Source organism: Pan troglodytes, chromosome 6, assembly GCF_028858775.2.
Source record: "Pan troglodytes isolate AG18354 chromosome 6, NHGRI_mPanTro3-v2.0_pri, whole genome shotgun sequence".
In the NCBI taxonomy this organism is placed as follows: Eukaryota; Metazoa; Chordata; class Mammalia; order Primates; family Hominidae; genus Pan; species Pan troglodytes.
The window spans coordinates 132,999,356-133,024,125 of NC_072404.2; the positions used below are offsets into that span (position 1 = coordinate 132,999,356).

The 24,770-nt window shown below is 36.2% G+C and overlaps 1 protein-coding gene across 1 annotated transcript in view; it reads left to right on the plus strand.

Annotated features, from left to right (window-relative positions):
* The window catches only part of CFTR (CF transmembrane conductance regulator), a 183,074-nt gene that overhangs the window by 137,912 nt on the left and 20,392 nt on the right, over positions 1 to 24,770 (plus strand). Inside the window, 2 exon segments of the mRNA NM_001079917.1 lie at positions 4,868 to 5,116; positions 18,952 to 19,107. Coding sequence (NP_001073386.1) covers positions 4,868 to 5,116; positions 18,952 to 19,107 — 405 coding nt within the window.

The following is a 24,770-nucleotide window of genomic DNA, read 5'->3' on the forward strand; positions in this document are numbered from 1 at the left end:
TCTTGATGTGCTGGCTTCTGAACAACCAAAAGGATGAAAGGAAATAGAACAAATATTTTTGTGAGGGAGAGGAGTCTGGCTTCTTGACTTATTCTAGAAAAAGCCTGTAAGCCTCCTCTTCCCTCTTTGTCACACAAAGTGACAAGGAAAATCAAGAATTGTTTTCTTCTTGGCTTAAATGCATCCCTTATAAAGTAAGGCTGAGATCAGGCTGTGAAGCTGTCTTTTTGTCAAGACTGTCATAATTCCAAAACACTTTGTTCTTCTAATGCTTAGGTTAGTAACTTTAAACATTTTTATAAAGATAGTGAGGTCCAGTTTTAAGGATTGACCCCTTCTCAAGGGGCTCAGAAGAGGTTTTGGAGAATAATAAAATTAAATAATGAAACCAATAATTTAAACCAGATCATGATCCTTAAGAAAAAATCCCGTCAAATTTGGGCTAAACTCTAATGTACAGAGGTCTGCACAACTTATGTCAAGTATTCTTCCCCACAAATGAAGAATGGGGTTCATTGTGTCATTGGTTGGGTCTCATTTTGGCTTCATCTTCTATTTCTCAAAGTCTAAGAAAAGTGCTCCTACCGAAGTGGGTGTTGGCTATCATGAGACTTTGCTGCTGGCAGGCCAGCTTGCTGCTCTAGACAGAGATATCCCTTGATCCTCCTTGGACAACTCTTTTCTGTGCACAGGAAGCAGCAGGCTGGGGTTAAGGAGTTTGCCAATCCAGTCATTCTGATAATTGCTGAATATGAATTTCTATCCAGCACAATCTAGGTAGCTACAATGGCACAGTAGTTTTTATGTATCAGGTGAAAATGTTTAATAGGCACTCTAAATGAGAGAAAAGGTTAAGTGAGGTTAAAAGCTCAATGAAAACAAATAGATGAGACTAAAAATAGTTCAATAGGTTGTAACTTCCGTCTCATCCAAATAGCAATGAATATTTTGAGGCTGAGGCGCTGAGGGGTAAAATTGCAGCCTGGACTACTTGCTAATGTAGACCTGCAGCACTGTCATTCTTACTGCACAGACACTGCTTTCTGCATAGGAGGTAGAATAATGAATTCATTTATTATTAACAAAGATTTATTAAGTGACTGCATGGTACTAACCACTAGATGGGGAGGGATGTTTTGAACTGTCCATTGTTTGACTATAACAAGGAACGCTTTGAACGAGGTTACTATAATAGGCAGAATTTGTTTAACATGAAGCCTATGAGACATAAGCCACAGGTCCTCTCACGTGCAGGAACTCCTTTGAAGGCCCTATACTTAATTTTATATGCATAGTTTGGATTTGGATTCTTTTTTTTTTAAGAGTTCCCCAAATTACTTAAGCTTCAGGCTCCACAAAACCTGAATCTACCCCTGGTAGCAGCTATGAATCTTTGACTATGAAATTAAGTGTACAAGAAATATGACTTTACTTTTTCTGTGATTGAGTTTATTTTCTATTTGAGCACGCATTCCACTGAGTGAAAGAAATAATATCATTGAATTCAGAGATTTTGCTGGGTTCTAAGTGGAGTTTACAGAATGCCATGATATTAGGGATTAAGGAGTGTGTTGCCCTACATCATCTTTTGTCCGTGCTCACTGTCTCTGAGGCACTGATGTTCCTATGTGACCTAGAGGGGCATGGTCCAGGTAGATGGAGTCTGTCCTTGTTCTAACTGTGAGCTCTCACTTGCTGACCCTTCTTCAGCTTCTTCCATGCCCCTGAGGGGTAAAAAGATTCAAATCTGAAGCTATATCAAGCCATCTGTGCATAGACATTCCAAGCAACCATGTTCACTCTACTGCTCCCATGTCATGCAAGGCACAGGAAGCTTCACTATGGCATGAGTATTTCCTGGGCTTTGCCTTGGAATTCAGGCACAGGCCTCCTTTGTTCTAAAATTCCCCAAATCTACTTGAGGATAGAACCAGGATTTGGTTGCAAGGCAGAACTTTTCTTAGAGGACCTGGTATCTAAAACCTCTTGTTATCCCCATTTATGGACCCCATTTATGGGGTGAGGAGAGTGACTGCTTCTAATCCATCATAATTTTTGTCTATGGCTACTGTTTTTGCATAGACACTATGTTTTGAGTCCTTAGGCTTTGGCTTTTGGCGCTTAATGGCCAATATTCACATGGCTCAAAATTTTCAAATGATCCATATCTGACTTGAGTTTCAAAAGCCAGTTTTTGAAACTTAAATGATCAGAATTGATTTGTTCTGCTCTGGTTCTGATGTGGCCTCTCCTTCCAGAGGTACTGGAGGTAGAATATCCAAGGTGGAAAGCCCACGACTACAAGGAATTGGTTAGTAATTCATAATGTTAGCTGTCCACATCTATTCAGTAATGGCATTTCAGTGGCTGCACAACTGACCCTGGTGAAAGTGTCTGCACAAGCCACTTTTTCTTCCTGTCAGAAAATGTTCTCACCCACTGAATTGAATGACTGTCTGCTCATATGCTGTGAATGAGTGCCCAGTCTTAAGATTAAATCACATGTTCTTGCCTATGCATATTTGGGCATGCTGTGGGGAGTTATAATAGGCTGTCTTAGAGTCACATTAAGCAGCTATACTGTAAGAAAGACAATGAGTTGGAAAGTTACATTTTCTAAATTTGATTGGTACATTCCATTTGTCACATTTGACATTAGAAGTTCTGGATTCACCCTCTATGGTGAGCTTCACTAATGGAGAATGTAATTTGCAATGCTCAAACACAAGTCCTAAACAGAAAACATTGTATGTTACATTCCAGTGCTACCAAAATAGTGGTTTTGAAAGTCCTTATTTTCTAATACTACTATGTGTAATTTTGAGTCATTTAGATAGCAACAGTTAAATGTTTTATAGATTGTTTGGAAGTATTAAAATGTGAAGGATTTTTGTTATATAGTGTCTTTCCTATCTTGCTTAATAAAATATAAGTTTAGAATTGTGTATAGAATTAACATGCAAAAATATCAAGTCTCAACTTTATACAGTTAATCTACATTTGTGTATACCCTTCAATTATTTCAAGAGAGGGATACTATTCTTATGCAGGATAAATACAATAAGATATTTTAAATGCATTTTAACTACAACTCTGGCAGCTTCATCTCAATAGTAGTTGTAATTTTATCTCCCAGACCTTATTATAGACTAGCAGCTCTCTATGAAAATTATTGACAGTGTGAGTGTATTTTAATTCAAAGTTAATCAAGAATGACTGAGTCAAGAGTTAGCTACCCCTGAAAGTAACTCATAATTCAGAATTTAAAATATTACATGTGGAACAATCATGACTATATGCCTTTTACTTTCTCTATCATTATTTAGGTTGTGGGCTTTGGGTCCTTTTCACATCCGTTAGCAGTGGGCTTGACTTCAAAGGATTATTTTCTTGAATCTTGAATAATTGCTGAAGACAATTTGAAGATATTTTCAAGATGAAGGAAACTGAAGCACAGAATCACTAGAGTGAAAAAAGAACTTCACAAACAGTGCAGGCTTGATCAATGGCATGGGAAAACAGGCAATACAGTTAGAATTGCTAAGATGGAATTTTAAAGTTCAATTAAGGATCTATCTCTAAACTCCTCTGCTTTATCCACCAATCATTCCATATTAAAGATAAAGAATTGTTCCCATTTCACCTTTTGATAATGAAAAATAGAAATAACAGAAGCAAATACACTTTTGCCCACATTTTTTTCCAAAAAGAATAATTTTTGAAGTCTAAACGTTTGGTGTAAATAAGACGATGTGTTAATATTGTAAAGGAAAGCTAGTTAAGTTTTTGACTGAATAAAGCCAGCATCAATAATTACTAGTAAGACTAAAAATAAGAGCAGTAAAATTGTGTCTAATCAGCTACTAATATCTGGGAAGGATTGAGCCACAGGATCAAAGATGATATCTTTTAAAAATAGAAGTTGAGTGAATTCAGTCTTCAAATTCTTTCTTTTTATTCATTTATATTTATTTACTCATTAGTATATTCATTCCTTTATTCATTTATTGTTCAAATATATATTGGGTACTTATTATATGCCAAGTTGTTTTTAAAATCACATTCCAAATTCCCGTAAGTCATAATTATTCAGAGATGTATGTGTTTTTTTTTAAAAAAATTGAACACCTTTAAAAATTATCGAGTCCTTTTATTTCTATATGCATTAAAGATAAACTTTACTAAATGTTACATGAATAGATTTATAAAGCAGATAAATATTTAATTTCAAATATAACCCTTATATGCAATTATATTTTCCTTAGCACTAAAAATCAATATTTAAGTAATTTATATTAAAAGTGTAATTATTTAACTGCAGATATATGCTAATGACTTAAATTGTTTAAAAATTATAGCAAAGTTGTTTAAAATTGTCTAATCCTGAAGAGTTCACTTAACCACCTGGTTGACACATAAAATTATAGTTAGTTACTAAGGTAGTTCGAGAGAAAGAGAAGAATCTTCAGCAGTGGTTTTGAGGTGTGGTACATTTTATTATAATATACCGGTTATACAGCATTGTGCAGTGCTGCTCATAGTAGAAATAAATTTTCTCTTTGATGTCATCTATTCCCTTGAGAATAGTTTGGTTATTTATGTGTGGCTTACATAACTGAGAATTAGGTGATCACAAAAATAAACAGGCCTATACAGAGCCCATTTATATAAGTCCTGGTTATTTCTCTTCAGTTAAACTTTTAATTATATCCAATTATTTCCTGTTAGTTCATTGAAAAGCCCGACAAATAACCAAGTGACAAGTAGCAAGTGTTGCATTTTACAAGTTATTTTTTAGGAAGCATCAAACTAATTGTGAAATTGTCTGCCATTCTTAAAAACAAAAATGTTGTTATTTTTATTTCAGATGCGATCTGTGAGCCGAGTCTTTAAGTTCATTGACATGCCAACAGAAGGTAAACCTACCAAGTCAACCAAACCATACAAGAATGGCCAACTCTCGAAAGTTATGATTATTGAGAATTCACACGTGAAGAAAGATTACATCTGGCCCTCAGGGGGCCAAATGACTGTCAAAGATCTCACAGCAAAATACACAGAAGGTGGAAATGCCATATTAGAGAACATTTCCTTCTCAATAAGTCCTGGCCAGAGGGTGAGATTTGAACACTGCTTGCTTTGTTAGACTGTGTTCAGTAAGTGAATCCCAGTAGCCTGAAGCAATGTGTTAGCAGAATCTATTTGTAACATTATTATTGTACAGTAGAATCAATATTAAACACACATGTTTTATTATATGGAGTCATTATTTTTAATATGAAATTTAATTTGCAGAGTCCTGAACCTATATAATGGGTTTATTTTAAATGTGATTGTACTTGCAGAATATCTAATTAATTGCTAGGTTAATAACTAAAGAAGCCATTAAATAAATCAAAATTGTAACATGTTTTAGATTTCCCATCTTGAAAATATCTTCCAAAAATATCTTATTGCTGACTCCATCTATTGTCTTAAATTTTATCTAAGTTCCATTCTGCCAAACAAGTGATACTTTTTTTCTAGCTTTTTTCAGTTTGTTTGTTTTGTTTTTCTTTGAAGTTTTAATTCAGATATAGATTATTTTTTCCTAGTTATTTACTATATTTATTAAGCATGAGTAATTGACATTATTTTGAAATCCTTCTTATGGATCCCAGCACTGGGCTGAACACATAGAAGGAACTTAATATATACTGATTTCTGGAATTGATTCTTGGAGACAGGGATGGTCATTATCCATATACTTCAGGCTCCATAAACATATTTCTTAATTGCCTTCAAATCCCTATTCTGGACTGCTCTATAAATCTAGACAAGAGTATTATATATTTTGATTGATATTTTTTAGATAAAATAAAAGGGAGCTGAAAACTGAATTGCAAACTGAATTTTAAAACTTTATCTCTCTGTGGTTAATTGCAAACACAGATACAAAAATATATAGAGAGATACAGTTAGTAAAGATGTTAGGTCACCGTTACTAACACTGACATAGAAACAGTTTTGCTCATGAGTTTCAGAATATATGAGTTTGATTTTGCCCATGGATTTTAGAATATTTGATAAACATTTAATGCATTGTACAAATTCTGTGAAAACATATATATAGGATGTGCAAAAAGTCCCTGTGTATCATGTGAAATGGCTTAAAACAGAACACCATAGGTATTCATATCAGTGAATACCATAGGTAGCTGAAAGTGTTTTTTCCTGGGGTCGCCAAGATGAATGCCAAAAGTGATATCATTATTATAAACAATAGCCAGAATAGGTTGGTATAAACCTGGTAGAAAGCCTTGATAAATTGACTTTCTCTCCTCCTGACATCCTGCCACCCCTTTGCTTTGCTGATGCTCATTTGTCCACTAAATTAAATTCAAGCAAGCCCTAGTAAAGTAATAGAATTTGTGGAGTCCTCATTAGTATAGGAAGTTTCCCTGATGTGAGATTAGTAATTAGAGATGTAGCAAAATGAGAAAGAAGTAATATGCTTAGGTATTTCATTTTCTCTGAACCTGTATATACAAAATAGGCCATGCGTGTTCAGTAACTATTCACTGCAAGGCACTCTCTAGGTACTTTGGGGGAATTGGAAATTACTCACATAAGGCTATGGATTGTGCCATTTGTCAAAAGACAAAATGACAACAAATTTAGTTTAAAGACCTCAGTCAGCTTTATTTTCTATTCTAGATTTGGACAGTCCTTCATTTCACAAATTGGAATAAGTGTTCCAATAAGTTGAGCAAAGGAGCTTGGCTTTATAGACCCAAAAAAAGGGCCAAAGGAAGCAGAAACAAAGAACAATAAGAGAATTGGTCATTTCAAAGTTACTTTTCTTGAAAGGTGGGGACAAGGAGACAGAATAATAGAAAAGTCACTGATTGGTTAACATTGGATTAAGAATTAAAACAGAGGAAACTTTAAGATTGAAGTTTGAAACTGACTTGTTTGGGAAATCAGGCTGTCTTCTTTCTTGATTTCTTGGAAGGCCGGATAACAACTGAGTTTTGCTTTGGTGAACATGGGTGATTCCATTTTTACTTTTAGTCTGGTCTGTTGAGGCCTCATGAGAGAGCTTAATCTAAAACAATGACTTCCTATAATTTTTGTTTGACACATCCAAAGAGGGACTCTAATATTTATTGAGAGCTTATCATATCCTAAGTACTGTTTAAACACTTTTTTATTTGCTATTACATTTGATCTTATTATAACTCTAAAGGCAGAAATGATTGCTTTTATTTTCCACAATGGAGGAAACTGAGGTTCAATTAAGTGAGTAAGGAAGCAGGGATCTTAAACCCAGATACCATTGCTCCTCTTTAAAGGTGGAAGAACAGAAAACATGGGGCAGGGGAAGAGAGAAAGTTTCTGTCCCAGGAGATGATAATCTAAAAGGGAAAACGTAAGATCCACTGAAACCTGAGGCAGATTTATTGTGGCAATAACAAAGCTTAAGTTTCACAGACCTTCATTTGCCTGAGCCAACTTTGAAGGCCCTGTATCTAATTTTGTATTTATAATTCTATAATCTTTATTCTTGAAAAGAGCCCTCCCTCCAAATTTACAAGCTTTGGGCCCCCAAAATCCTTGAAATGCCCTTGAATAAGAGATATCCAGGTAAATGCTATGGGAATTCAGAGGAGGAAGCAGTTAGTATCAGTTGGCGGAGAGTTAGGCTATTAAGAGAAGGTTTTATACAGGAAGTGGCATTTAGAATGAAGCTTTGAGAACTGAGCTGTGTATTTGAACAAGTAAAGGTGGTGTTGCAGAATTTTGCTCCTTAGTTCAATTAAAAACCCGGGTTCTTGTCACATGATCCGGAAAATTTAGGCACACAGATACATTGAAGCATGAGTAGAGCAGGATTTTATTGGGCAAAAAGGAAAAAAAGAAAACTCAGCAAATCGAGATGGAGTCTTGCTCACAGATTGAATCCCAGGCCACCACAAAGGAACTGAAGAGATCGGGCTTCTCCCCTGCATAAGGTGCAAATTCCCCATGGCTCCACCCACTTCCCCTTAGTGTGCATGTGGGGCTCCAGTCCATGGTGGGCATGCCCAGACAAGCCTTGGGCAGGTTCCCTCATCTGTGCAAAAGCATCTGATGTAAACACTTGAGGGGTGGTTCGGAGATTCTCTGGGACCCTTTTATTTTTTTATCTGCCTAGGCATTTGGCTGTCTCAGTGGGTGGGAAAGGGTGCTCCAGGCAAAGGGCATAACATGAGGCAAGGGGCATGCACAGAAAACAGTGACTGGTTCAGTCAGGTTGGGGGATGCCAAAGGAAGTAATGGGAGACAAGATTGGAGCAAGATAGATAAGAGATTGTGGATTTTTTTTCTTTTTTATCTATATAAATACAGAGACAGGGTCTCACTATGTTGCCCAGGCTGGTCTCAAACTCCTGGCCTCAAGTGATCCTCCCACCTCATCCTCCCAAAGTGCTAGGATTACAGGCATGAGGCACTGTGCCCAACCTCCAATTTTGGATTTGGAGAGCTAAAGCAATATAGTCGAAAACTCAGATAATCCAGGTAGATTTTGCTATTAGGTGCTATTTGGTTCCTGGTACAGAGCTAAAACCCTTGGAATTTCCTAAGTGATAAGAGCTAAAGGAGCATCTTTTGTTATATGTTTCCCCCCCTAGTTCCTGAAATAGCTCTAGAGAAATACAGGTGAATAACATCCTTTGTTATTCATATCAAGCCCCTATCAACCATACCCCAGTTTCTATTTATGAGGTGGCTTTTGGGAAGTCCCTAAAGACAGGAGTGGGGAAAGGCTGGTTGTCAGGGGGATGGGTTGAAACTTTCATCTTCCCCCCTTGACCTCCAGGGTGGGATGAGTGGCTGAAAATTGTGTACAATCAACAATGGCCAGTGATTTAATCAACCATGCCTATGTAATGAAGCCACCCGATAAGCCTTAACTGGAACTTTTTTGGAGAGCCTCCAGGCTGGTGAAGACATTGAGGTGCTCAGAAGGTGGTATTCCAGAGAGAGCACAGAATCTCTGTTCCCCTTCCCACATTCATTTTGCTATGCATCTCTCCCATCTGGCTGTTCTTGAGAGGTATCCGTTTATAATAAACTGGTAACCTAGTAAGTAAACTGTTACCCTGAGTTCTGTGAGCCATTCTAGCAAATTATCAAACCTAAAGAGTTCATGGATACGTGCAATTTACAGATGCACAGTCAGAAGCACAGATGACAATCTGGGCTTGCCATTGGCATTTGAAGTGTGTTGGGAGGCAGTCTTACAGGAATGAGCCCTTATCCTGTGGGGTCTATGCTAATAACAGACAGTTGTCAGCATTGCTTGGTGTCGAAAACCCACATTGTTGGTGTCAGAAGTATTGTCAGTAGGATAGGGAAAACAGTTTGTTTTCTTTTTTTAGTGGTCTTTGGTCATCTTTAAGAGCAGGGCTTCTCAAAGTGTGGTCCTTGAACCAGCATCACCTGTACCACGTAAGAACTTATGAGAAATGTTCATTCTTGGGCCCCAACAAAGAATTAAAAATTCTGAGGGTGTGAACGGGGTCTGAGTTTCAGCACAACTTCCTGACCATGCTGATGCATTCTTGCCCAAGCATGAAAGCCCTCCCTTGTTTAAGAAGGCCATTAGGGCTGGGTGTGGTGGCTCATGCTTGTAATCGAGCACTTTGAGAGGACATAGTGGGAGGATCACTTGAGCCCTGGAGTTCTAGACAAGCCTGGGCAACATGGCAAAATGCTGTCTCCACAAAAATCACAAAAATTAGGTGGGCGTGTGTTGTGTGCCTATAGGCCCAGCTACTTAGGAGACTGAGGCAGGAGGATCGCTTGAGCCCAGGAGATTAAGGCTGCAGCGAGCTGTGATGGCACCACTACAGCCTGGATGACAGAGTGAGACACTGTCTCAAAAAAAAAAAAAAAAAAAAAAGAAAAAGAAAAAAGAAAGGAAAATGAAAAAGAACACCATTAGGTATAAAGGAGCGATGGTAAAAGACCAGTTGCAAAAGGTTAGGGAATGGGTGGTTACTGAAATAAGAAGCTATGTAGAACACTAGTGTTGGTGGCAGGGAGTAGAAAGCAAGAGCACTGCTCTGTGGGGGATGGTCATAGCAAATGCAATATGGAGGCATTTTCCTCTGCACTGAGGAGAAAACTATCTTTTCCAAGATAGGAGGAAAGGAGATAAGTGGAGTTAAAGAGAACCTTTGAGCACAGAGTTGGGAAACTGAAGGTATTTGTGTTGTCCTCCCTCAATCTTTTAATTCAACTATAAGCTAAACCCATGAAACTTGAGTAGTTTCAGTTATCTGACTTTTTTCTTCTCTTTTGATACAGTGTTGGCTATTCTGGGTCTTTTGCCTCTCTTTATGTACTTAAGAATCAGTTTGCCAATGTATGCAAAATAACTAGCTGGGATTTTGATTGTGATTGGCTTGAATCTATAGATGGAGTTGGGAAGGACTGACATCTTGACAATGTTGAAGCTTCCTATTCATGAGTTAGGGAGTATTTCCTCTGCTTTTACATTTGAGAAGAGATTGCAGAGAATTAGTAAAATTTCTACTTTAAATATTTTGTGGAATTCACCAGTGAACCCATCTGGACCTGGTGCTTTCTGTTTTGGAAGGTCATTAATTATTTTAAAATAGATATAGGCCTATTCAGATTACCTATTTTTTCTCATGCGAGTTTTAGCAGATTGTCTTTCAAGGAATTGGTCTATTTCATTTAGGTTATCAAATATGTCAACGTAGAGTTATTCATAGTATTCTTTTATTATCCTTTTAATGTTCAAGGGATCTGTAGTGATGTCCCCTTTTTTATTTTATTGATATTAGCAATTTGTGTCACATCTTTTATTTTGCTTTGTTAGCCAGGCTAGAGATATCTCTATTTTTGATGTTTTTGATGAACCAACTTTTTGTTTTATTGATTTTCTCTGTTGATTTCATGATTTCAATTTCATGATTTTTAAATTATGCTTACATTTGATTTAATTTGATCTTCTTTTGCTAGTTATCCAAGGTGGAAGCTTATATTGTTAAGATCCTTTTGCATTCTTATGCATTCAATGATGTAAATTTCCCTCTAAGCACTGCTTTTTCTGCATCTCACAAATATTCATGAGTTGTATTTTCATGTTCATTTAGTCTGAAATATTTTTAAATTTCTCTTGATATTTCTCTTTTGACCCATGTGTTACTTAGAAGTGTGTTGTTTAATCACCATTTTAAAAAATTTTCTAGCTATCTTTCTGTTATTGATTTCTAGTTTAATTCCATTGTGGTCTGAGAGCATATATTGTATAAGTTTAATTTTTATAAAATTTGTTAAGGTGTGATTTATGGCCCAGAATGTGGTCTATCTTGGTGAATGTTCCACGTAAGCTTTGGAAGACTGTGTATTCTGCTATATTTGAATGAGGTAGTCTATAGACATCAATTATGTCCAGTTGATTGATGGTGCTGTTGAATTCAACTATGGCCTTACTGACTTTCCACCTGCTAGATCTGTCCATTCTTTGCAGAGGAACACTGAAGTCTCCAACTCTAGTAGTGAATATTCTATTTCTTGTTACAGTTTTATCAACTTCTGCTTCATGTCTTTTGATACTTTGTTGCTAGAAACATACACATGAAGAATTGGTATGTCTTTTGGAGCATGACCCATTTATCCTCATATAATGCCCCTCATTATTTCCTCGCCCTGATGTCTGTTCTCTCTGAAAGAAATATAGCCTCTCCAGGTCTCTTTTGGTTGGTGTTAAAATGACTTAACTTTCTTTATCCCCCTTACTTTTAGTTTATATGTGGTTTTAAATTTAAAGTGGGTTTCTTGTAGACAGCAAATAGTTCAGAGTTGTTTTTCGATCCACTTTGACAGTCTTTGTCTTTTAATTGGTATATTTGGACTATTGATATTTTAAGTGATTATTGATATAGTTTGATAAACATCTACTATATTTATTACTGTTTTCTGTCTGTTACACTACTTGTTCTTTGTTTATATTTTTATTGTCTACTCTTTTTCTTTCCATTGTGGTTTTAATCGAGCATTTTATATGTTTCCATTTTCTTTTCTTAGCATAGTAATTCTTCTTTAAAAAAACATTTTTTAGTGGTTGCCCCTAGAGTTTGCAATATACATTTACAACTAATCTAAGTCCATTTTCAAATAATACTAAATAATTTCATGTGTAGTGCAAGTACCTTTTAATAATAAAACACTCCCAGTTCCACCTTCCAGTCTCTTGTATTATAGCTATAATTTAGTTCACTTACATATATGGGTATACCTAAGTATATACATTATCATATTTATGATTGAATATATTGATGAAATTATTTTGAAAAAACTGTTATCTGTTAAATCAATTAAGAGTAAGAAAAATAGAAGTTCTAATTTTATTATAAAATCAAATACCTTCATTTATTCATTCTCTAATACACTTTCTTTCTTTATGTAGATCCAAGTTTCTGACCTGTATAATTTTCCTTTTCTCTCTTCAGCTTCTTTGAACATTTCTTACCAGCCAGACCTACTGACAACAATTTTCCCCAATTTTTGTTTGTCTGATAGAGACTTTATTTCTTCTTGACTTTTGAAGAATAATTCCACAGGGCACAGAACTCTAGATTGGTGATTTCTTCCCCTCAAACCCTTAAATATTTCATTCCACTGCCTTCTTGCTTGCATTGTTTCTGAGAAGTTAGATATAATTCTTATCTTTGCCTTTCTATAGGTAAGATGTTTTTTCCTCTGGCTTCTATCAATATTTTTTCTTTATGAACATGATATGCCTTTCTTTTTGAACATGATATGCCTTTCTTTTTGAACATGATATGCCTTTGTGTCGGATTTTTTTTTGGCATTATTCTGCTTGGTTTTCTCTGAGTTTCTTGGATATGTGGTATGGTATCTGACACTAATTTGGAAAAATTCTCAGTCATTATTGCTTCAAATATTTCTTCTGTTCTTTTTTTTCCTTTATTCTCCTTCTGGTATTCCCATTACATGTATGTTACAGTTTTTGTAGTCATCCTGCTGTTTTGGATATTCTGTTTTTTTCAGTTTTTTTTTCCTTTGCATTTCAGTGTTGGAAGTTTCTATTGACATATTCTCAAGCTCAGAGATTCTTTCTTCAGCTGTGTTCAGTCTACCAATGAGTCCATCAAAGGCATTTTACATTTTTATTACAGAATTTTTGACCTATAGAATTTCTTTTGATTCCGTCTTTGAATCTCCATTTCTCTTCTGCTTTTCATCTGTTCTTGCATGTTGCCTACTTTTTCCATGAAAACCTTTAGCTTTTTTTTTTTTTTTCTTTTTGAGGTGGAGTCTCACTGTTGCCCAGGCTGGAGTGCAGTGGTGTGATCTTGGCTCACTGCAACCTCTGCCTCCTGGGTTCAAGTGATTCTCCTGCCTCAGCCTCCCAAGTAGCTGGGATTACAGGTGCCTGCCACCATGCCTGAGTAATTTTTGTATTTTTAGTAGAGATGGGGTTTTATCATGTTGGCCAGGCGGGTCTTGAACTCCTAACCTCAAGTGATCTGCCCACCTTAGCCTCCCAAATTGCTGGGATTATAGGTGTGAGCCACCATGCCCTGCCTTTAGCATGTTAATCATAGTTGTTTTAAATTCCTGATCTGTTAATTCCAACATCCCTGTCATATCTGACTGTGGTTCTGATGCTTTCTCTGTGTTTTCAAATGGTGTTTTTTTTTTTTTTTTTTTTTTTTTGCCTTTTAGTAAGCCTTGTAATTTTTTATTGAAAGGTGGACATGATGTGCTGGGTAAAAGGAACTGTAGTAAATAGGCCTTTAGTAATGTACTGGTAGGTGTAGCAGAGGGTGAGGGAAGTATTCTGTAGTCCTATGATTAGGTTTTAGTCTTTTAGTGAGCCTGTGTGCCTGCAGCTTGGAAGCACTTGTGAAGTCTTTTTTCACCCCTTTTGGTAGGACATAGTGACTAGTGTGAGCGGGAGTTGAGTATTTCCCTTCCCCTAGGTCAGGCTCTGAAAAAACCCTGATAGCTTAGGCATGGTAAAATAGTCTCTTTTGAGGGCAGGCCTTGTTATAAGAATAGAATGCTCTGGGGCCAGGTGCGGTGGCTCACGCCTGTAATCCCAGCACTTTGGGAGGCTGAGGCAGGTGGATCACCTGAGGTCAGGAGTTCGAGACCAGCCTGGCCAACATGGTGAAACCCCGTCTCTACTAAAAATACAAAAATCAGCCAGGTGTGGTGGCACACACCTATAATCCCAGCTACTCAGGAGGCTGAGGCAGGAGAACTGCTTGAACCCAGTAAGTGGAGATTACAGTGACCCAAGATTGTGCCACTGCAGTCTAGTCTGGGTGACAGAGCAAGACTCCGTCTCAAAAAAAAAAATGAATGCTCTGGCATATTTGAAAATGGTTACTTTTCCCTTTTTTTCTCTGATCTTCACTGTGAGAACCTGCTAAGCATCCTATAGGCAAAATTCATAAAAGTATAGAAGTCGGCCAGTGACTTGGACCCACTTGGAATTTTCTTGCTCTCACATCATGCACACTGTATCTCCAGCAATTTTTCACTTACAGTTTAGGTTTTCCTACCCTACTACTGGTTCTCTCAGAGGTTTCTGCTTATTGGTTTCTGTTTTGTAAGTTGTGATTCTCTGTACCTACTTGCCTGTCTCCCATTCTGGGGGGCAGTGGTTTGCCCTGTGACCTCACTTCTCTGACAGATCTAAGAAAAGTTGTTGATTTTTCAGTGTGCTCTGCTTTTTACTTGTTACGATGAAGCCAACCACTTACAGAATTTCTACAAACCAGATCAGAATCTGGAAGTCCTGTTTTTTTTTTATTTTTTTTTATCCCTTTGTTTAGCATGTTACCTATCTTAATACATTTTAAATAAGTGAATGCATAGCTTATATCTACTTCTAGGTTATATGCTTCCTTAGAATAGGAATTGATTCTTAAAATGTCGTTCTGCTCACGCCTGTAATTCCAGCACTTTGGGAGGCCAAGACAGGCGGATCACTTGGGGTCAGGAGTTCAAGACCAGCCTGGTCAACATGGTAAAACCCTGTGCCTGCAAAAAATACAAAAATTAGCTGGGCATGGTGGTGGCCATCTGTAATCCCAGCTACTAGGGAAGCTAAGGCATGAGAATCACTTGAACCTGGGAGGTGGAGGTTGCAGTGAGCTGAGATCGTGCCACTGCACTCCAGCCTGGGTGACAAGAGCAAAACTCCATCTCAAAAATAAATAAATAAATAAATAAATAAACAAATAAATAATAAAAATAAAAAAATAAAATAAAACAAAAATTTTATTCTGAGCAGTCTCTGAAGAATATAAATTCTACTGCCTTGCCTTTAGAACTTATAACAGCATCTCGCAAACTATCACAAGATGCTCCAAACATACTTCTTATGTGCTGAATTAAGAAGTCAACTCAAATTTAGTATACTAGTAATATTTTTGGATATCCCAAAACACTGCCAGCTCAGCTTTAGGCTGCCCTTCTTGGGGGGGAAAAAAGCAGTTGAAATTTAGGACTTAAGTGGGCATCTCGTTTAATTTTTAATGGATTTCTATGTTGTTGGTTATGGTGAAGAGGTGAAAAGAATAAATATTCTGTGCAGAAAAATTATTCAGTCTTCATGTGAAAACACTTTGTCCATAGCAATTACTTTATGAAAAAGATGTGGTATTACTTTCTTTGCTCTCAACTGAGACCTTTAATTTAAAGAACCTATACTTTACAAGTTTTTATTTTCAATGCATGAAAAATGTAGCAGCTATTTCACAACCTTTACTTTTAAAATCCATTTTTCTTTTTAATCTCAAATAGTTTTTTCTTAAAACCTTTTGACTTTTTATCTAAATTGTAATAGCCAGAGCACCTTCCCACAACTAGAATATCTCATCCTTTTTGTCTTTTCTTTTTCCTCTCAAAATGCCTACTGGGAACTTAATTTGGAGTCAGATTCTTCATGATAAATCTGGACTTAATCAAAATTCCTCAGATGGTATATTGTATATATCACAGTACTGGATAGTCCTCTGATTAAATAGATATTTGATAGTACTTTAAGGTCTATACTTTTGGATGAACTTAACTGCTTTCTCCATTTGTAGTCTCTTGAAAATACAGAAATTTCAGAAATAATTTATAAGAATATCAAGGATTCAAATCATATCAGCACAAACACCTAAATACTTGTTTGCTTTGTTAAACACATATCCCATTTTCTATCTTGATAAACATTGGTGTAAAGTAGTTGAATCATTCAGTGGGTATAAGCAGCATATTCTCAATACTATGTTTCATTAATAATTAATAGAGATATATGAACACGTAAAAGATTCAATTATAATCACCTTGTGGATCTAAATTTCAGTTGACTTGTCATCTTGATTTCTGGAGACCACAAGGTAATGAAAAATAATTACAAGAGTCTTCCATCTGTTGCAGTATTAAAATGGCGAGTAAGACACCCTGAAAGGAATGTTCTATTCATGGTACAATGCAATTACAGCTAGCACCAAATTCAACACTGTTTAACTTTCAACATATTATTTTGATTTATCTTGATCCAACATTCTCAGGGAGGAGGTGCATTGAAGTTATTAGAAAACACTGACTTAGATTTAGGGTATGTCTTAAAAGCTTATTTGCGGGAAGTACTCTAGCCTTATTCAACAGATCACTGAGAAGCCTGGAAAAACAAATCCCGGAAACTAATTATTATGTGCCAATTATATAAACAAGAAGACTTTGTTGGGTACAAACCAGTGATTCCTTGCCTTTGAAAAATGTGTCAGATATCATGCATTACCAGCAGTTCAATGATATAAGGAAACCAGAGTAATAGCTAAAACCTTTAAAGCTAAACCAAAGATTTACAAATTGCCTCTTCATCCAGTCTTTCCCAACCTAAAAACTGAGTTCTCTAAAAATTTTAGTATTTGTTTCTGAAGAAAAGGGAACATGGACATTTATCTAATCCTCATTAGAAATCTGACTAATGATAACAAGGATTTAGACCTCAAGCACTTCTTACCAAAATTCTTGATATGACTTTATAGCAAATTACTTTCACCTATTGAACTTTCCTTTCTTTTATTCCCCTGTACCTCACCTGCACTGGGCATATTCAAGTTGCTTATACAACACTTTACTATTGTGTTAGAAAAATCATGACACATGATGAATGTGTTTGTGCAACATGAGCTGATTCATAAATGAAAATGTGCATTGAAATTCCACAATATTTTAAAATTAGGAGTTTATCTAGCAATTGAACAAAATTGATTAAATCCATTATTTGTTAGATCAGCTAAATTACATAAGTTCATTCATCTGCTCATAAATCCATCCATTCTTCCATCTGGCTATCCCTTAGTCAATTCAAATAAATATTTATGGGGCACTTTGGGTAAGCCAGGTGCTAAGAATTCAATGCAAAACAAGATAGACTCCCCTGTCCTTGTTGAACTTATATTTTTGGTACAAACAAAAGCAATAATCAAGAAAAAATAAAAAAAGTACTGACTGTGATTAATAATATGAAGAAATTCAACAGGGTATTGTACTTAACATTTGATTGATCTGATTTTCTCAGTTGTCTGAGAACAAACATTTGTGAAAATCTCATTGTAGAGTTCTTACGATGGATAGGGGGTCAACTGTGTCATTATTGCTTATCAGCTTATCCCAAAGACCTAGTTTATTACCAGATTGCAAATAGTGTTCAATAAATTATTCTTATTAAGGGTTGTTATGTACTCTAAAACATTTATTGTGGTCCCTTCACTGGTTCTGATTTACAAACTTACTTGTCTATGATGACATAGTATAGAAATTGAGAGTGAATATTTAGAAGTTCATTTTTATTATATATTTTTGAAGTATTGATATGTAGTGAATTAGAAATTTAAAAAGAAAACAAAACTGTCCTTCACTACAGATTGAAAAGCATTATACTAAAAGACCATTTGCTCAGTTATGGTATATAAAGGCCAAATGACTTAAAAACAAATTATGTAAGGAGAAGGAAACAACCATTTATTCAGTGCCACTAACTGTCAGCCAGTTTTTTCAGTGGTCAGTTAATGACTGCAGTGGTGTTCTACCTTGCTCAAAGCACCCTCCTCAAGTTCTGGCATCTAAGCTGACATCAGAACACAGAGTTGGGGCTCTCTGTGGGTCACCTCTAGCACTTGATCTCCTCGTGCAGTGCATGGTGCTCTCACGTCTATGCTATGTTCTTATGGTGTTTAGGTAACAAGAATAATTTTCTTTCTTTTCCTTACTATACATTTTGCTTCCTGAAATTCCCTTCTCGCCAATCCGGGTGAATGTCAGAATGTGATTTGACAACTGTCCAAAGTACTCATTCACTGAGGAGTGGTAAGGCCTTCGCCCAACCTGCCTTCTCTGGGAATATACTGCTGCCTGAACATATCATTGTTTATTGCCAGGCTTGAACTTGACCAAATTAATTTATTAGGGTCAACATCTAAATATTAGAACTATTTCAGATTAATTTTTAAGTCGTATCCACTTTGGGTACTAGATCAAATTGCAGGTCTCTGCTTCTGGCTTGAGCCTATGTTTAGAGATGATGTGCATGAAGACACTCTTTGCTTTTCCTTTATGCAAAATGGGCATTTTCAATCTTTTTGTCATTAGTAAAGGTCAGTGATAAAGGAAGTCTGCATCAGGGGTCCAATTCCTTATGGCCAGTTTCTCTATTCTGTTCCAAGGTTGTTTGTCTCCATATATCAACATTGGTCAGGATTGAAAGTGTGCAACAAGGTTTGAATGAATAAGTGAAAATCTTCCACTGGTGACAGGATAAAATATTCCAATGGTTTTTATTGAAGTACAATACTGAATTATGTTTATGGCATGGTACCTATATGTCACAGAAGTGATCCCATCACTTTTACCTTATAGGTGGGCCTCTTGGGAAGAACTGGATCAGGGAAGAGTACTTTGTTATCAGCTTTTTTGAGACTACTGAACACTGAAGGAGAAATCCAGATCGATGGTGTGTCTTGGGATTCAATAACTTTGCAACAGTGGAGGAAAGCCTTTGGAGTGATACCGCAGGTGAGCAAAAGGACTTAGCCAGAAAAAAGGCAACTAAATTATATTTTTTACTGCTATTTGATACTTGTACTCAAGAAATTCATATTACTCTGCAAAATATATTTGTTATGCATTGCTGTCTTTTTTCTCCAGTGCAGTTTTCTCATAGGCAGAAAAGATGTCTCTAAAAGTTTGGAATTCTCAAATTCTGGTTATTGAAATGTTCATAGCTTTGATAGTGTTTTTCAGAAGACCAAATTTACAGTGGGAGCCTTGGGCTTTTGTTTTTTAACAGCTCTTTTTTGTTCCTGCTTCAGTGGCCTGACCTCCAAGTTAGCAATCGCCAGGTTGAGAAATGCTTTGCGGGACATAACAGATGCTCCTGAAATAACAAACACTTGGAATCATGAGGTAGTGGAATTGAAAATAGAAAGTGTAGTGATTGTTTTTTGTTATTTGGATGGGATGAACAATGTCAGATTAGTCTGTAACTATTTTTTTTTTTAATGTCACTCTGATTTGGTCACAAAGGATCTCTAGTCTCATTGCCTTAGTATCATTCTATGAATTAGAATGTGTTACTGTGTAAGAGCACTTCTTGTATATGAGAAAAATAGCAACAGTTCCAGTTTAAAGTGATATAAATGGAAACCAAGAAATGTCTTTACTGGGACCAAATCTGGACAGCATTTACTGAATTTTTGCTGGTATTTTCTCTAGTCTTTCCGGGTATATTCACATTTAATGATCACTTTTCTCCCTTTGTGCTAATGGACACTGAATGCATTCCACTACCATAGTTCTTGCTAATACTACTCTACTTTTTACACAAAATTAAAATGCCAGGAGCACCTCCAGGTAGACTGACTATAAATCTAGACTGAAAAAAAAAGCTTGTATTTCTTAACAGATTACCTTGTGGAACATTTGCTCCTTTCAACTAATGAGGCACTAAATATTGTAACTGCTCAACTGGTGCTTTTAATTTATTTGTCTAGACTTTGTCATGTTGCCAGAAGCTTTATCCTGGTTGGAGTTTTGAAAACAGTATTGTTTCTTCAGAAAGAAAAAAGGGATTGTCAGATGATCTAAAAATAAAGAAACACTGGAAATACAAGTATCCCAAGGTGATAGCATTAGGCAAAATAAAAATGTTGAAAAGCGAAAAAGAACTGGTTGATAGAGAAGTGTTGTTATTCAGTAGAACCTAAGTCTTGTGGTCCCATTTTTAATGAAAAATAGTGAATTTTTTGGTTTTTATTGTTCTTGTTCACACAAATTTGCCCATTAGAATAAGCCAAGCCCTAAAAATTAATTTCAGTTTCACTGGGAATCCTTTAGTTTATCTACTATGTAGTAGAGAGGTTTTGTTTTATTGCATGTTTGACGTAGGAACGTATATATGCAAGACATGGAGGAAAACCAAGTGGGCCAGAGTTTTGAAAATTCTTTATCTTTTCTTTCTGCCAAAGTGAGTCTCCCAAGTTTGTCTTTTTTTTTTTTTCATTTCCTCTCTTCTATGGTTTCTAGCATTATATAAACCAAACAAAAAAAAATACGTTCAGAGATTCCTTCAGAAATGCTGGATGATCTTGATATCGATGCTTCTCATATATGTGTTTATGATGCTGGTTTCTGGGGCTGGCTCTCAGTATCACAAAGATGTCTGTAAACAGAATATGCTATTTCTTCTTTGTGACAAATTTTGAACATTATGTGAATGTCCAAGAAAGAGCAAAAGAGGGCAAACTTCTCATACATTTTTGATGTCGAAACCAAGAGATGCTTTTATTTTCCTAACTTTTCTTTGAAAGTTCAAATTAAGTAATTTTATCCTGTCCTAAAGTTTAAAAAGAAAAAAAAAAGGAAGAAGGAATTAAAAATCCAAAGAAAATTATGTTTGTTTGCTTTTCCGTTTTTTTCTTCCTTCCAACTCCGAGACTTTGCAAGGGCATAGTTCTGAAGATCTCTGACACTGAGACATTAGAGATCTCTGTATCAATGGATCATTTGTTTTCAGACATATGAAACAGGAACTTTGAACAAGAAATTTCCCCTCTTTTTCTCATAGTGATCCTGAGACATCAGCTGTGGAATCACAACATGTCATTAGTTTTGGCAGGTCCTTGCAGGTGTTTTGTTTTGTTTTATTAATGTTCTTCCCTCCTGTAGCTAGACAGCGATCTTGGAGAATGCGCCAGCTTGGAAGACTATTGTGTAAATTTCAAGGTGGAGCCTCCTTTAATTTGTTCTGTGTTACCTGTGAGCTGTGAGGTCATGAAGAGGAGACAATGAGGCTAATCATGAGAGCCCCATTGGTTGAGGCAATTAGAACAACAAGATCTAAAATGGTTTATTAGCCTTGAATTGTGTTAAGCACATAATTCATAAAAAACAGAAAAAATATTTTTAAATGTATGTCTAAATCTTCAGTTACAAGTTTGAAAGGTGACAAACTATTCTGAGGAAATGATTAGGCCTATTCTTGCAATGAGTCTTTATGATCTGAAAAGAATCTATGTCCACACATAACTCCCACCTCAAAGTTGGGGCGTCTTTTGCTCTGGGAGATATCAAATGCGACCAAAACAAGTGTTTGTAGATTTGAATGATGATTCAGCAGTGTAGCAGTTCTCACTCATTTTATAATAATTAACAACTTAATAATTAATTATTAAACTCCTACATGCTTAACATTATAAGTATGATAACTTCTGTGGTTACATAAAAGGTATACATAGCACTTGTCCTTGATCTGTTACAGTGAGGTCCCAATCCAACCTATGAGCTTCAAATGAAAAGTTCAAAATTACACTCATTGTCATAAGTCAGAGATCAAAGGAAGAAAGGATTTAACCAAAATGATAAATTAAATATAGGTGATTAAATATAGTCATGGGTCAAGGCATGGGCTAGTTAGGGAGTGTGATGTGGGTAATTATGAAAGGCCAGCTCCCAAGCCCTGTTGTTGCTACTCCCCAACATCAGTGATCCTTCCTTTTTTTCTACTCCTACTGCAGTGCCTTCCTCATCTTTTCCCTTGCATCCCTCCATTATATGAGTCATACAAATTAGACTTTTCAAAGCAACATTAACATTGTGTGAATTTGGGGTTTTTGACTAATCCCAACATTCCACCCCCACATTCCAGTCCCACATGGGATTTGGAGCCTTGTTTGTAAACCTGGCACTTCTAATATATCTTATATTAGAGTAATCCTTGTATTTGTTTAATTTCCACTTAGCATTGTAAATACTTGCAGGTATCCTAGTTAAGAAAGTAAGGTTTAAACACAAAATCATCACCAATTAAAGCAGGCTAGATAAAGAATGTAATAGAAATGCTAGATAAAACAGATTTTTTCTTACTAAGTTTTCTGTCCCTTATAGAGTGCATAACACAATAACTTGATAAGAATTCAATGTACGTTGTTTTGTGCTGAATCACTAAATGCTTGATTTCTGTAACAGGAGACTGTGGTTCCATCAGTATCTGGATTTTAGTCTGTGTAATCTTAGGCAAGTTATTTGATTTCTCTGTGCGTCTGTTTTCTTGTCTGTAAAATGAGTATAATGGTAGTAACTAATTCATTGTGTTTTTGTGAGGATTAAATGAGTTAATAACTAGTACTCCTCCCTGGCACATAGTAAGTACAATATGCTGTGCTGTGGTGGTTGTTATTATTTTTTATAGTTCCTTGAGCAAAAGAAATAATGTCCCCATCTTAGTATAATATTGGAGGTATATACCATAGAAGTGAACAAAAGAATATAGTTTCACAAAGAAAGTGATAATTAAGGCGGTTCATAAAGGGTCATAAAGCTTGTAGATTTTAGAAATGTGGGGGCATGAGGATGTGGAGAGGGTATTCCAGGATGCCAGACAGGGAGATTATGGATAAGTACTAAGATGAGAACTAGAAAAAGTTGAGGGGCAAAAGGTCAGAGGAGGCCACAAATTAGGGAGTATTAGGAAAAAGAAGTTAATACTTGACAAGTGCCAACATGGCTTCACGAGGAATGGGTTGGGCCTTTTTGAGTGAGGAAGAGGCTGGTGAAAGGGTGGTGGAGGACACTGCTGCTGCTGATGGCATGGGGTGTAGGTGGCAGGAGAGGCAGGGACATGAGCTAGGAAACTCTCCAGCTATGAAGTGATGAGTCTGGAGTAATATAAGGACAGTAGGGGTGGAGTGCTGAACTTAAGGGAGGAGAGAAAAATAATTGGTATGGAAGTAGGTACAATGCAATTTTATTATTTCTGAGCCTAAAAATGTGAAATTTTTGATTATTTGGTCAGACCAGGAAAGTATTTTCTTTTATGCTATCTCTGAAAATGTATATACTAAAAAGTTGTAGTATAAAAAGGTTGTAAAGCATTAAGTAATTTTAGAGGAAACAATAATTTGGATATTTTACATGCAATCATTTATATGCAAATATATGTAAATATTACAAAATTATTCTATATTTGTTACAAACCTTAAATATTTTTGACTGAGGAATATTTTATTCATCTAATTATAGCTACTTTGTTCTAACTAATAGATATTCTTGAAAACAAAGCAACACTTTTTTGGAGACAGAGTCTTGCACTGTCACCTAGGCTTGAGTGTGTTACCTTGAACTCCAGGGCTCCAGTGATCCTCCCACCTCAGTCTCTTGGGTAGGTGGATTACAGGCCCACACTACCATGCCCAGCTGTATTAGTCCATCCTTTCATTGCTATAAAGAAATACCGGAAACTGGGTAATTTATAAAGAAAATAAATGTAACTGGCTCACGGTTCTTCAGGCTGTACGGGAAGCATAGCAGCATCTGCTTCTGAGGAGGCCTCAGGAAGTTTTCAATCATGGCGGAAGGCAAATAAGAAGCAGGCATGTTACATGACGAATGAGGAGCAAGACAAAGTGAGGGAGGAGGTGCCACACACTTTGAAATGAGCAGATCTCATGAGAACTCAATCACTATCATGAGAACAGCGCCAAGAGGATGGTGCTATACCGTTCATGAGAAATCCACCCCCATGATCCAGTTACCTCCCACCAGGCCCTGCCTCCAACACTGGGAATTACAATTCAACATGAGATTTGGGCAGAGACACAGATCCAAACCATACCACCAGCTAATACAAAAAAAAAAAAATTTTTTTTTTTAAGACATGGTCTTACTATGTTCTACAGGCTGGTCTTAAACTCCTGGCCTCAAGTGATCCTCCCACCTTGGCCTCCCAAAGCACTGGGAATTCAGACATGAGTAACAGTGCCTGGCCAATACTTATTTTTAAACATTCTCTACCATAAACTTAGGATCTTGATTTGTTCACATTGAACAGATTTTTATTATACAGATTGAATTTATAAGAAAATGTTGCAGACATTGTCAAAAAGGGACGTCCAAACCACTGTGATATTTATAAGCATTTGGGCCACATTTTGATAGAACTATACATGGAGTGTGTATATATATATACACACACACAGTATTTATATATATGTATATATGTATATATATGTATTTATATATGTGTATATATATGTACACATTATTTACCTACCTACTGTGTGAGTGTGTGCATATATACACGCACACACACACACACACAGATATATATTTCCCTTCTGAGCCAAAGCCAAACAGCACTGTATGCTTAAAGAAAAACAGTCACACTTCCCACTTATGTAATT